General features: G+C 39.1%; 1 protein-coding gene across 5 annotated transcripts; it reads right to left on the bottom strand.

The window, feature by feature from the left end:
* Nucleotides 1-1,985: 1,985 nt before the first annotated feature.
* On the bottom strand, nt 1,986-14,984 carry tfe3a (transcription factor binding to IGHM enhancer 3a). 5 transcript variants are annotated; one of them, XM_056729897.1, is made up of 11 exons: nt 14,480-14,983; nt 12,002-12,109; nt 10,203-10,422; nt 9,819-10,043; nt 8,293-8,382; nt 6,799-6,916; nt 6,456-6,491; nt 6,313-6,369; nt 6,101-6,176; nt 5,501-5,648; nt 1,986-4,897 (listed from the first exon to the last, which is right to left on the bottom strand). In XM_056729897.1, exons 1-11 carry the CDS (start codon nt 14,605-14,607, stop codon nt 4,451-4,453), a joined length of 1,653 nt encoding a protein of 550 aa, XP_056585875.1. In that variant the 5' UTR covers nt 14,608-14,983; the 3' UTR covers nt 1,986-4,450. The 5 variants fall into 5 exon arrangements, with proteins under 5 accessions (XP_056585875.1, XP_056585880.1, XP_056585878.1 ...); XM_056729902.1 differs by lacking the exon at nt 14,480-14,983 and adding an exon at nt 12,577-12,748; XM_056729900.1 differs by lacking the exon at nt 14,480-14,983 and adding an exon at nt 11,141-11,278.
* Between the last annotated feature and the right edge of the window lie 200 nt (nt 14,985-15,184).

Raw genomic sequence — 15,184 nt, 5'->3', positions numbered from 1 at the left:
GCAGTGTGACAGAGATCTGCATGTCCAGTGCAAGCAACTGAACCTCTACCCAGCCCACCTCCTGTATCTCCATCCTGCTGTGAGCTCGTGACATCATAAATGGCATCATGATCGTCAAATGTTATATGTGCTAATGTAAAAAATTAAAAAACATTTTCTGTCTACATAAAAGTTAAAAGTTTCCATTTGCTCTCTGTGTTGTCTAAGTGATTTCTAGGAGAAATAAAAGTGATTTGTCTTTCAAAGGATGATTTGCTATTTAGTAAAATATTATAAGAGAAATCACCTATGGGTCAGGCTGATAAGAGATGAGCATCAACTCAGTTAGGTGTGTATGTGTGGGGTGTCAGGAAGGCAGTGTTTATTGTACAGATCTGCCAAGTGGCGTCAACAGGAAGTAAAGGAAGTGACTGAAATGACAGCGCTGGGACGACAGGATAGAGCCCACACAGTCATAATCTAAAGCCAGTTCTGACCCAACACTCCTGACCACTGCGCTTCAAAGAGACGCCGCAACGCCGTCTCTCCAGAGACAGGAAACATCAGTCCTCTAAAACAAAAAGGTTTAATATATCCAACCTGAAATGTCAAGTCAGTACGATAGTGGGTCTGCTCTATTTAGAATAATTCCACCTACATTTATGTACAAAAATAGATTGTTAGAGGATATAGAAATGTTACATTATAGACACAAATAATTAAATGACAGCGCGTTTAGTATATCAAACGTATTTTGAGAATGAGAAATCAAGCAGCTCTTAAAGTTACATGCACCCAAAAAGAATCTTGCGTCGTTTATATCATGTATGACTTTCTTATGTGGAACACCCAAGAAGATATTTTGAGAAATGTCTCAGTGGTTTTATGTTCATACAATGGCAGTCAATGGAGCCCGGTGTTGTTTGGTTACCGATGTTCTTCAAAATATCTTCTTTTGTGGTTTGAAAATGCACACTTTCAACAGTTGTCAATCTGTTCATTGATATTACATTAATACATATAATTTATATATAAAACAAAAACATGTTCTAGGATGTTACGATGTAATATAAAATAAACGTTTACACATATAACAGTGTGATCACACTCCCCGTCCCTGCTGAAGGATCGAATGAACTATTCAAACATATTGTAGAAAAGCTTCCCAGAATGCACCGTGCTTCAGACTCATGCAGGTCTGGGTTACACTAACACACGTCTGTGGGCTCGAGGTTTCATCCAAAACTAACAGTTAAAATGGGGAAGTGAGATTTCAAAAGAAACAGCAACAGGTTTTATAGCAGGGAGGTGGTGAGCTGTAATAACAATAATATAGTGTTTTATACTGTGGTCAGATCTCAGGCAGCATGTTGACCTCTGGGCTTGACACAAAACAGCTGTAATTTCCAAATGAGTTTTAATATGAATATAAACAAAAAAAATGGTTTTATAATTATTGACTGGAATCATTAAGTATTAAAATTTTGATAAGCTGAGATGATACTGTACACTGCAGTTAAAACACACAGAATGGAGAGACTTCTGCTCCCTGCTGGCTCACTGCCGTACATACAGCAAGGTAAAAAAATATCAGACATTGTCTTTAGTTTCTAAACCTTTTTTTATATACACTGCATTCCTAAAAACACATTGGGCTGATGAATGATCACCGTTTCATTGTACATTTTATTTCAAAAATTGAGAATGTATCAAAGGAATTATGGTTTTTGTTTTGTCCCTGCTGTACATAGAGTAAGGTAAAAAAATATTTTAGACATTATTTTTTGCCTTTTTTTCCCATTTATATACTGCAGCTCTGAAAAGACATTGGGCTGATGACTGATCAAAGCAAGTATTGGGATTTTCTAACAGTTCTGCCCACAGATTTGCATCCTTAAAAATAAATAAAATATTTTATTATGTAATGCATTAACCTTCATGCATGTATTAGTAAGTGTCTCAACTCCATGTATTCCTTTATTAAGAAAAAGACGCAGGCACGAATCAACTCTTACAAAATCTGCTTTACAACTTTATTTAGACTTTTGCTCTAAGAGTATAGACAAGACAGTAATCTGTGTAACTGTTGCTCGGGGTAAAAAAAAAAACACAGGAATAAACATCCACAAACAATGTAGAAATACTGAAATACAGAACAGACACACATGTTCCCTTTGCTTAAGTCTGGACTTCTACGGGAAAAAACTAGAAAATATTCATGAGATGATTGTAAACATTACCTAATTCTGCTCTACTTAAAGCAGTACAGATATGCGGTGTATTGCGAAAGCGTTGATCATTATATAGATAATGCTTTAATACAGCACAGACCACATAACGGATGGGTTTGGGACATTTTAACAACCTGAAAAACACACGAGAGAGATCAAAATGGCACACAGATTACTCCTCAGTCATTTAGTAGGAAATATTCAAAAGAACACAGAGACTCCATGTGATTCAGGCAGCTCTGAGCATTTTTAGTGCTGAACATCACAGCTGTAGTCTCGTGTGAACACACGTGTGCATTACGAAGACAACAGTGTCAAAACCACCCTGAAGCTTTAACACAACACAATTCAAACGCGTGCAAGCACGAGAGATTGACATTACATAGATGTGACAGTCATGAGAACGTATTTACTTGATGGCATCTGTTCTTTCATTTTCTAAAAAGCTTCTTTTAAATATTTTTTCCAAGAAAATCTATTTCCCAGCCAGATACATTCTTTGAAAACAGCCACGAAAATGTATTTTGTGTGACGTTAAACACAAGTTTTTTAGGTTGATCTGTGGAAGGAACGCTATACGTGGTTGAGACTAATCTTAAAAAAATCTACACAGATGTTAGTTTTTGTGCTACACAAGGATGTAATATATTCAATATATATTATATACATTATTTACCAGGGCACAACATACATGGCATAGATAAGGTGATGTTTCCCCTGATGCTATTTGTACACACAAACACACAAAAAAAAGCTCTTTGTGTGTTTTCGTTCATATAAAAACTCATTGTTCTGCCATATAAACATCATGTGTTTGTAACAATGTTATACAAACGTATTGGTCAAAACCAAAACCATTAAAAGGAAGCGCTCAACAGAATGTGTGAAACCAATCTAATAAACATTAAAAAGCTGTTTAAACAATACAGAAGAGTATGTTAAGTAATAAATTGGATCATGTTAAAATATTTATGACATGTTTTGGATTGCCATAGCACATTTAAAAGCATGATGACGGTTTGACGATTCAATAAAATGATTATTTTCTGTCTGGTTGAGACTAGAGGTTCTTCTCTTTAAAAGTGACGTTTGTCTGTTTACATTTACATATTGTACTTCAGAAGGGAAGTACTTGCATAGACAATTCAGTACATAACAAGTGATCTAAATGTTTTGGGTCTCAATTCTTCAAGCATGTCTGCAATATTAGCCAGTACAGCATGAAAACAAATTCATTTGTGCTGTGCAGAGAAATGACGGTTTGGATTTTAGCACAATATTCTAGCATACTTTTGGGCTACAAGCTTTTCTACGTATTCAAGAAAGTTCTTATTTAAGGGGTTGCACTTAGTGATGTGGTCTTGTAAATAAAACACACAACTTTTTAAGCTTTAACCGTCTCTACATGAAACTGCTATCACTCCGCAATCAACGTCAGCTATAGAATATTAAAAACTTTCCAGCAGGAAATGTAAGAAGAGGTGAACAGGATGTTCTGTTGGTTTTCCTGAGGACATGAACAGAATTTAAGAAAAAGTTTACAGCCACACTGAGCAATCGCACTGACGTACAAGAGCGCGTTCATACATTAACTGATATAAAAAATTAAACTGTCCCTTTCATATCTGATGAGTGAGTAAAACAATGACCACTGGAAGAGTCAATCGAATTTTTCACAAATTTGCTGACATCACATCTGTGACCATAGACATTCAAAAACCTTAACTTCAAGATTTAACAAACTTTTTGACTAAGTTTCAGATGCAAAAACAATTCAAAGATGATGCCTTACATAGGTAATGAACTTGTCTAAAATCCACATCCTATATTTGCCATTCAGGCATTTTCTTTCCATGATATCTAAAAAATGATTATAGTGCTTGTTACTTTTCACACAACACCATAATAAAAACACAAAATAGATATTCAGCACTAGATCTCTACTGTTTGTACATATATTCTGATACATATCCATCAGATGTCTTGATAATAAATGATTCTCTGAACATCCAACGTCCGCTCCAGAACTCTCCCCTCTGTTGCCAGATCAAATGTAATGCTGAGGGTTCACAACGTGCGGTTTTGTTTACAAGACGTCTACAGTACGATGATTATTAAATGACCTTTGTCCTCTACTGGCCATCAGTGGAGTGAGCGAGCAGGAATGGAGACGGCGGGTTGCTTAGCAGCTCTATCTATTTAAATCCCCCTTAGGTGACTCCTGTCTGGGTTTAGGGTTGTCACAAGTCCTCTTCCATGCTGAAACTGCTTCTACGACTGCTTGTTTTGGAGGCTCCCGGGGACACTGAGGAAAGTAAGGGATCGGCGCCCCCTACAGGCGACAGAGCGCCACTGTCATCCATCAGAATATCCCCCAAGCCCATTTCTGCCATGAGGGCGGAGTTAAACACTGAGGAACCGGGGTCTTCTAACTCGCCAAAGCTGAGTGTCCCGAGGTCCAGAGGGCTAGTAACTGCCCCGCCCACCGAGGAGGTTGAAGAAGGCGGAGACAAGAATGAAGAGGGAGTGATCTGGTTAAGACCCGTCCCGTTGAGAGACAGTAGAGTTTTGGAGAGGAGGTCATCGCTGGGATTGGGGTCCAGAGTTAAAGCCTGTTGCTGAGTGAGGGAAGCTTCTGAGCTCTGAGACGAAGTGATGCCGTGGAGACGGGCTTGCATCTCCAGTTCCTTTAGATCCCATAGAAACAAACATTAATAGGTGATGGGAACTTTAACACACCCAAAGAATGGATATGTATGCAGTGGTGCTATAGCTCAACTACAAGTGCATGGCACTAGAAGTGTAAACATCGCTGTAAAAAGTACACATCTCCAATGCACAGTAAGTCGTATTGGGTTTAAGCCTCTGCCAAATGCATAAATGAGCCTGAGCCAAGAAAGGCAGTCTGCATAGATCAGAGAATCTTTGTATCTGGATTAAAATATGCTGAACTGTGTTCACTAAATATGACTACACTCTTATCAGCAGCTGAAAGCATTTTTAAAGCTATTTCATTCTGAATAAACAGACACCAGCATTTCAACATTTCGATGCTGAAGTTGCATGTTGAGAAACTGACTCAACAAAAAACAATGAACAATAACTGGAAATTGTTTGCAGTTGGATTTCGTTCACAATGGTTGAGGCAGTGCTATTTAGTTTCATTACACAGAATATTTTATAAATGAGAAACTAAAGGTGTCAGTATGTGCAGAATTTTGTGCATGACAGGCATTTGAAATGAGTTTTGCGTGGAATCCTGCAGGTGTCAGTTTGTACGTGCAGCATACCTGAATTCGCAGCAGCAGGCTACGGTTAGAGTGTTCCAGCTTCTTCTGTCTCATCTCCATTTCTTTGGCTCTCTGCTGCTCCTTCTGCAGCTTACGGATGTAGTCGACCGAAGCCTTCAGGACGGTTCCCTTATTCCAGCGCATCTCACTGTCCAGAGAACACAAAAGAATGAGCACTGCGGCACGGTCCTGGTTTATTATGCCAAAAAGATTAAGTGCTGAATCTAGTGACAGAGGAAATATCGGCCAGATATACAAATCAGCCAATTCTGAGGTCAATGACTTCATACTAAAACCATGGCGATTTACAAAGGTATTTTAACTTAGGATAAAAGCATGTGGCAAATGCATATGTATGTAAATACATAGATATTCTGAAATTCCTTGCATGTATTACTTGTCGTTTTACTTTTTGTTTTGCATGTTTGCTTTACTTGTTGATTATAATCTATTTTTTATTTTTATGAAATAGAAAGCAATTTCTATTTTATTGTCAGACTTTTAGGTCACACTGAAAGTGAACTGATCTAAATGAACTCCTTCAGCATTGACTAACAGTTCAACACAAGAGAGAAGTGAGAATTAAACACGGATACTGACGGGTCAGACGACTTTGGAATGAGAGCGCCGAGTTCCTTAATGCGGTCATTAATGTTGTATCTTCTCCTTCTCTCAACTGCACAAACACACAAACACACACATTAATTAGATGACAGACAGCCCAGATTACAGTTTCAGATAAACAGAAATGCAACGACTGAGCAGTGATTGTCAGACCGATTTTATGAGCATCAAACAATGTAAAAACTCACTCAGGTTGTGGTTGTCTTTCTTCTGCCTCTCTTTTATAAAAGCTTTTGCTTCGGCATCTAAAAAACAACAACTATTTCTTTATTCATTCATATACATGTTTGACTAAAAATATTAATTCATAAACAATTTGTGCATAAACTACCTATATGCTGAGATGATGGAAAACGTTGACCATTATCTATAAAACAAGTTTTAAATAGTTTTTATTGAAGCAAAAATGAATGCATAATAAGATGAAACACTTAGTCACAAATTCTGCAGAAGCACAAATGTACAAGACAGTGAATCACAGGTAGTGATGATTTGTTCTAGCAGCGGTTTTGAGTTCATCTGAAATGGGAACTGCTGCGAAACTGGGAAATGGCAAATGTGGCACATACCCCGCTGATTCAAACTGACTCAACTGGCCGGTGAAGGTCTGGTTGGAGAAAAATGAGGAAGAGGAAGCAGATGAGATGGAAAGACTGTGATAAAAGGTTTCGTACCGCTGAGCTCTTGTTTGACGTTGTGAAGGTTTGCAGGGCAGGAGTTACTGACGGTGATGGTGGGCGCTGCCATCCCTGTACTGCTGTACACATCCAGGAGGTTTCCTGAGACCGGCAGCTGCAGAAGACCAATCACAACGCATTAAATGGGATCCCGCCCACTGCATTATCTGGAAAGAGACTCTCCCCATTGTTGCATGGTGTACCGGGCGGATAACCTTCATTCAACTACGATAACCACAAACACAAAATAACGTACATATCTGAAGGACAACATCTTGAGAAATGACCAAACGGTTCTCATGTGCACGTTTATGTGAAAGTGAAACAAACTTGGAAGAAGTGCAAGAGACTACTTCATGGGGAACGAGTGTTTGCTTTTGAAAATGATCAAGATATTTGGAGGCTTTCACAATTCACACAATTATTTTCCACAAAATAACACAATGGGATCTATAAAACAGAACTGAAAAAGTTACAGTGAAATTGAGTAAATTTGATCCCACACATTTTTTAAATGATTCAACTATCTTATCATAGTAACAGAAACAACCATAAACATACTTAAAATCTAAAATATGCAGGTTTAGCAGAAAACAGATTGAATTGATCTTGAACAAAAGCTGTACAAAAATGTATAAAATGCACCAAATCTCTTATAAACCTGCAGTCCTTAAAGATGTTCACCACACAAACATTGTACATTTTAAACACCATACTAACATGATGTAAAACCTTCACAGTATCACACAATATCTCGTCATCTTTCTGCACTAAAGCAAAACTAAAACACAAACCTGCCGTACACTTTTACAAAACTTCGACAGCACTGTTTAGCCAAGAGATCAATTTTACCTCAATCTTGCCTTTTTTCTTGTCATTCTCTGGCAGCAAAACCAGAATCCTCATGTTCTCATACACACCCGAAGACTTCTTCCGTTTTCTACACGCTTCTCCGTAAAAAGGGACGTTCAGAAATGGGGAAATAACTTCTGGAGTACAACAACGCTTACCACAGAAATCTATCAGCTCACACACACACATTGAATGACTAGTGTTCTGTGTGGGCCAGCTCTAAGCCCCTCCTCAGCGGCGTGCCATCCCCACCCATTGTGGGCCATGTGTCAGAAGGTTATGTTTGTTTCCATAGCAGATCTGGATTCCAGTGGTTCCTGCACACATTCAACTCAAACGCTCCAAATGCAAACACTACACCGACAATACGCAATCCCATAAGCCTTCCGAGAAGTTAACCTGACCTGTAATCATAACTGGTTTAACAACCGCCTACCTGAACACCAACTGAAAAAAAATTGCTTTTGAAGGTATACTATGATAAACAATAACAAGTCACAACATGAAGAAATTCATAATTGGACACAATTGAAATGTCAACGCACACTTGCTTATTCAGCTCTTGAGACATAACTACAGGTATTTCCTCAATTTTTCCATAGAAAATAACTGGTGTATGTTTTAGATTTTGCTACATACCGTGTTAGGAAGTTGCGAGTCGATCAACGTCATAAATTCATCGTTTAGACTTGACTCCAGGCTGATGATGTCGTCGATGACGTCCTCGATCTGTGCATTTATGAAAAAAATAAGTTATCGGAGCATATAGACTCCTTGCAGTTCATAAACTGTACGTAATCTACTGCTTTCCTGTAGCACAGTGGTAGAGCATTGCGGTAACAACGCAAGGTTGTGGGTTTAATCCCAGGGGATTGCATCTACCTATGTATAAATGTATAGAATAATAAAATGTAAGTCGCTTTGGATAAATGCGTCTGCCAAATGCATAAATTTAAATGTAATATGACAGATGGATTAACAGAGATATAAAACCAGACATCCTATTTAAAAAAAAAAAGTCTCAAACCTTATCCCGCTTATATTTCATCATAGGCCCTGCAGGCTCTTCTTCCATCAGTACATTAACAGGAGAGCCGGTTTAAAACTAAACCCACCCAACGTGCGAAGTGTGCTGGGGTCATTGAGATGGGAGTGTGATATTTACAAGCACAATGTGGTACCAAAGGCAAAGTGCTCCAGAAAGTTTGGCCAACTTCACACAGTCTTGACAAAGCACCCTATTATATTTAGCAAACGCAGAGCGCATTCTTTAAAGAGACCTGAGCGAAACTCTTAATGTGTTGTCTTGCATGATCTAAATGACTTAAGAATTGAAAATATTAAGACTATCAATACTGGTTTCTCCAGTAAATCACTGAACTGTTGCTAGCAAAACAAACAGGTTTGAGAATCAAATTCTATGCAATCCCTGCAGCTCTGTTTGACAACCAAATGGTAAACTTTGACTGCTTACAATTTAACTTTGTATTATATAGAGCTTGCAGGCTGCTTTAGATGTAACACAGATACGATTCAGACCTGGTTTACTATTGAAATAACATTCAGCTGTTTGTTTCGAGAAGTTTAAAAGCTTTCTCTACAGTAGTTACTCAATTCCAGTCTTGTAATACTGCATGTGAAAGTAGGTTAAAGTATTACAGTACGCTCTCAATGATACTGTAAAACGGATCATCTTTTGGCACACAAACACTTTATTGTGTTACAACTGTGATACCAGTAACAAGTACCACTTCAAGTATTAATATGAAACAGGAAATGAGTCATTTATAAACACAAATTAAAGCTCTTATGATAATACTTTCACTACAGTTGCCTTAATCTTCCATATTTCTATGGATATTAATGTATGTTTTGGTTATATGTAAGCAGCATAATTACAGCAGTGGTGGTTTGCTCCATGTAAACAGTAATTTGTAAATTGGTCTGTGCCCCTCTTGTGTCCTTTTTTGTTATGTGTGAATGTAAGCGTGTTTGAAACTTCTCACGATCATAAAAGAAGTTTAAAGATGGGAAACGCACATCACCACATTAGCCTTATGTTTACACTTATAATGTTAAACGGCTTAAATAGTAAGAGTATTTGACATGTGCAATGGCCATGTCTTAATGCCCAAGGTATGATCTGATGTGGGATCGGTTCTTACCTCTTCTTTGTTTGATCCCAGGCTAAGCACAGCCAGCGGGCTGCTGGGGGTGCTGCTGGCAGCGGGTGCCAGCTCTGGGGCGGAGCCAGCCTGGGGCGAGGGTGATGTCACCAGGGTCTGATTGGGTAATTTATTGCCGAGGGTGTGAGACAGGTACTGCTTCACCTGCTGTCTCTGAGCCTGTTGGATGTGGTACTTTGTTGGGTTTTCTAAATGAGTTTGAACCTGGGATGAAGATAAGAACAAGAGGCTCAGGGAAGAAATACAAGGACACTCAAATGCATTATTTATTAAACACAAGAATAGTCGGCCACCCATAGAGACCAACTACTAATAAGTCATTATGTCTTGATCATATTAACGTCATTTGTAAAGCGGTCGTACCTTCAGGACTTCCACGGGCACCTGGGTGGGCGTGGCGGGCACGTTGGAGTTAACCGAGATGGCAGGTGTGGCGTCGGCAGAACGCTGCTGAGCGCTGGAGGCATGTTTCTGAGCCTCCCGTCTCTCCTGGTCCTGAGCCTGCTGTCGCATCAGCTCCTGCCGCATCAACACGCGTGACGTCATCACGGGGGTCACGGGGTCAGCAGAGGTCAGAGAGCCACTACAGGGGCAGACGATGAGAAGCAAAATCAGCATAGAGTACCACGCTACACCCCCATTCTGTAATCATATTACTGCAAGCTATTTCTGTAACACGCCACTGAGATCCGTTCAGGAGAGACAGCGTGAGAACAGAAACCTGGAAAACGAGTCGACGGAAATAATTTTCCAATTCACTGGATCATGAAATATGCATTTGTTAAAAGTCAAACAGCTCAGCGGGACGAAAAGCAATTATTTTACTGTCTGACAAGTAATAAAATGCAGTTCGGTAATCAAAAGTGAATTAAATACCTTTTTTATAGATAATAATAATACATTTTATTTATAATGCGCCTTTCTCACACCCAAAGCGCTACTACAATACATTACAGAAATAAATGTTCCTAGTCGTATTGTACAATTTATTCTAATAAAAATGAAATACTTTTTAATAATTAAAAGGCAATAACAGGTCAGGAAAAATAATACCAACCAATAATATTACAGTCTAACTTCTATTTATATAATCCTGATGAATTTCCTCATTTAATATTTAGTATAAAATGCCTCTACATCACATGCCTTTTGCCCATTTTTATGTTTAAACATAAAATCGATTGAAGAAATGTAGAACTATAATTCACTGCAGTCCAAGAAAGCCTACTGCTATCAATGAACACTGACACTGACATAAAAACACTGGGAAATACTGGAAAATAAAACAAATCTCTTCTTACAGCTCTTGTATTTCCAACCAAACACCTTGGCTTTTCTTTCCCGGTGAGTTGTGTTTTTGTGCCGAGTCATTCTGGGCCGTCCCCAAGCGAAGAGAAAACAAGCAGACAAGACCACGCTGTCTTTGTCTCTAACAGCGTCTTTACAACCAGCAAATACAAAGATCACCGTGTCAGTAAGAGCGTGTGAACTTTGAAACATGTCTATAATTGCTTTATCTCTTAAAAAGAAAACACTCAGTGATGTAATGCTATCAACCTAACCCACTAACTTCACAATATATAAAACCCCATTTCCTACAAAAGACCAATGTCATTTTTTTTCAAAGGAGAGATGGAAAAAAGGAACTATGATTCTCATTACTGTTGAATCACCGGGAAGTCCCTGGACACAGACGCTGGGAAATTCTGTCGACAGAAACCCAACACGTTCTCTCTCATCTTCAACACAGCAAGCACTGACCTGCCCTCATCTCACTAAACACAAACACACTCATACTGTGCACACAAATCACATATTGAACCTCCTGAGAATTGTAAATATAAAATAACAATCGATTGAGTGATTTAATGCATTAAGAACTACAGTAACTTCCAGTGAAATACCCTCACGGGACTTCCTCTGATATTACAAAAGGCTAAACAAGTCACAGATATTCAACAAGACGTGATGAAACGCTCCTTCGCAACTGATTATTTTAAGCATGCAGGAAATACAAACAAGGTTTTCTCATAACAATCTGGAATGCATTCACGTTCTTAAAAAGTATTCGGACGGTAAATATGTAAAGGGAATGTGCATGTATAGTAAGATCATTCAGTTGAGATACTTGTGATTTTTTGTTAGGGTGTAAGCGAACCCACCTCGGGGTGATGGGTTGACTCTTCAGCTCATAGAAACTGTCTGAATCCGTGGTGAAGTCCACCTCAATATCCGCCACGATTCCTGACTCAGGAAGAAGAGGTTCAACGCTGGGAGGAAAAACAACATGATTATGTTAAATGCTGTCATTTACTGTAAGTCTCTGGAAAACATGTTGATACAGAGCAGCACTCTTCTATAGAAACAGGAGGGGTCTGATGTAGAATCCTGGTAATGACACGCTGGAATGAAAGAAGGCATGGATAACTGGGTATTAAATATTAAATAGAAACCATGCACGTTATTATTGATGGACAATCTACCTATTCAGTAGAACAGAGCCAGATGTTTTGCATGTCATCATACACTTTAAACAAGCAAGACACGATGTTAATGTAAATACACATGCAAAAACAACAACGGACACATGGTTTTGCATGAAACCTACTGGACATCATTTTGGTGACCAGCATCAATGTTCAAACTGACAGTCTAGATGTTTCCGACAAACTTTTCTATTGCAAAAAGATAAACAATCAGAAAGATCTCAAAAGAATGAAGTATGAAGTGTTTTCACCTAGAACCTCCTCTGGAAACAGTGAATAATCCAAGTGATGTAATCAGATCAAACGTTGTCACACGATGACATTCCCTTTGATCCGGTCTGCAAACTACCGCATCCAAATCCTTCACACATACGACGCGGTTACGATCATATAAACGCTGTGGGGACGAAACCGAGCACCGCTTTCGGCCGTATTTTGGTTACACTAGGTGGCCATGTTCGTGCGTCTCCATACACGCAAAGCTCCACCGTCCTCCCGTGAAATTACGCATTCTACTACGACGAAGGCGTCGACCGGAAGCTCCATTCATGTACCAAATTAATATTCATGAGCCAAGCCCCTCGCCGTTGAGGGCCAACCGACCATCGCCCGCTCTTTTACCTTTCATCCAATCAGCGAGGCGTTTAAGGGGAGCGTCATTAATATTCATGAGCCGAGCCTTCACAATAGTACGCCTCTACGTACACAGGCTGAGAGCTTGTCAGATAGCGGATCTTATTTCGCAATCATAAAAATTCTAGCAAAATGATGAGTACCGTCTTCGTTACTAATTTTAAAAGTGGAATATTACGTGCTTTACAATCGCGTCAAAAACAATCTCCTCAAAGACAAATGTTACTAAATATAGAAAAATGTACAATTGTTATATCAGTGACGACCTTCAGAGGGCGCCATTGCACCAATCAGACAAACAGATTAAGGCATCTGTTCTTATTTAAGTCAAAACGAATAAAACAAATTTAACAATTAAGTGTTATGCAATCTGTTGAATATTATCAGAAATATTTACATATTTATACTATTGCTGCTAAACAAGGAAAGAAGACAAACTTTTGATGACATTTGCTTTGCTTACAGTCTTTTTTGTCTTTACAGTGTAAATGTGGTCTGTTGGTCATGAACATATAATGTATAATGTAAAATATGTTCGTGTGACAATAATGAAACTTCAACTTTGAACTTGTATTACGCAACACGAACCATGCACAACATAAAAACTTTCATGATGACTGTCGTGTCTTTTTCCCTCTGGATGGCGAATTAAAAACATTCCTTTCGGGTACAAAAGGAGCAAAATAACATGTGCTCAGCAAACATTCGGTCCATGTAAGCAAGAACTGCATAGGAAGTGGAGCAAAAACAGGGATACGGATAAAAGGGAAAGGAAAAATGTGTGGGTGGATTAGCTGAGTCATATCCCATGAAATGTGAGGATCAGGACAGAATCTGACAAACAAATTCTGCCGGTTTCAAAGGCCCGTGTGGGTCAAAGTAACAGCGTCAGGCATTCCACGGGACTTAATGTGGGAGGGTTATATTCTCAAAACTTATTCAAGCCTCATAAAAGATTTCCTACACAACTTTTTTTTCGAAACAAAGCAAAAACATATGTTCGAGGGTGTGGTGTCTGAATATTATATAAAATATAATGGGTTTTTGTAACCCTCATTGGTCCTCACAGTTTTAACTGTAAATCTGTTCTGCAGTTAAACAGCAAAACTACACAGCATCCTGAAAACTCATATGTAAAATACACCATTGTTGTGTCAATCTGATTCATTCAACAATCAGCACAAAAGATGCTGATGGCATGCAACACTAAGTATTTAGGTTAAATGAACTCTTTGTAAAGCATCTCTTGAGCAAATCTTCCAAGAGATGTCAATACATGCATGCAACCCCTATTGGTCGATCCTGCATCACAACACAACAGCCCGAGTGGACTTAATTGATTGAGCATCATTAGTTTGTTTAATCGATGTTTTACAACGTTTTTATGATGCTTTGTTGTCAGAAAACTGCATGTACAAAACACACCTTGTATAACAAAAAATATTCACATGCATCAACAAGAAAAGACAAAATGTATTACAACTACATGTCTGTGTAATTCTGTGACGCTCGTGCTCGTACCTGATCAGATTGACACATTCAGCCGATGTGTCCAGTATGACGTAGACTGTCTGAGGACTGATGTTCTTGGGGGGAGAGGCCACTTCCGGTCTGCCCTTCTCAGGTCTGCTGGTGGGCAGGGTGGACATCTCTTCAAAGGGGGCAAAGTTTTTTTTGTTTTTTTTTAAGCAACAAAAATAGAATAAGCGAATGAACTGCTTTTCTGGTACGACAGATGTATCTAAAGCAGAGGTAAACAGGTAAATCCTGACGCAGAGTAAAAATGGCGAATAATCTGAGGTAAAGTTAACTAACGTGAAATAACGTTATCGCTTGCGGGCGACGTTACGCAAGCTAGCTGTTTACTGCACGAGCGCTGCTTCAAATTCCCGTTTCAAAGCTTGCTTTATCTTCCAAGACTAGAGCCTTGTGAAAAATAAATGCGTTAAAGAAGTTCAAAGTCCTCAAGTGTCTGCCCGTCTGCTGCGAACACAGATGTGTTGCTTCTGTTCTCCGCGCACTGCACTCTTCACAAGTCAATCTGACGGGAAACCCCTGCATGACGCTCTGCGATCAGCCGAGGGTGACTGACAGTGGAGCGGTCCAATAGCCGTGCGACGGGGGCGGGACCTCGCGGATATCTGCCAACGGCCGACCGATATAATCCTTGTTTACATCAAACGTGAGGTCAGCCTTTCATGTAACGTTGCAAGGTATTTCGTCATT

The sequence above is a fragment of the Triplophysa dalaica genome, chromosome 18 (assembly GCF_015846415.1).
Source record: "Triplophysa dalaica isolate WHDGS20190420 chromosome 18, ASM1584641v1, whole genome shotgun sequence".
NCBI lineage: Eukaryota > Metazoa > Chordata > Actinopteri > Cypriniformes > Nemacheilidae > Triplophysa > Triplophysa dalaica.
This window is presented reverse-complemented; position numbering and strand designations above follow the sequence as displayed.

Excerpts from the sequence above, each read along its gene's own strand:
- tfe3a (XM_056729897.1), bottom strand. The coding sequence starts at position 14,607 with ATGTCCACCCTGCCCACCAGCAGACCTGAGAAGGGCAGACCGGAAGTG. Across the intron at positions 6,492-6,798 it reads CGTCAAACAAGAGCTCAGCG|ATAATGGTCAACGTTTTCCA; the intron begins GTACGAAACCTT and ends CTTGTTTTATAG. Across the intron at positions 6,177-6,312 it reads GAAAGACAACCACAACCTGA|TTGAGAGAAGGAGAAGATAC; the intron begins GTGAGTTTTTAC and ends GTGTTTGTGCAG.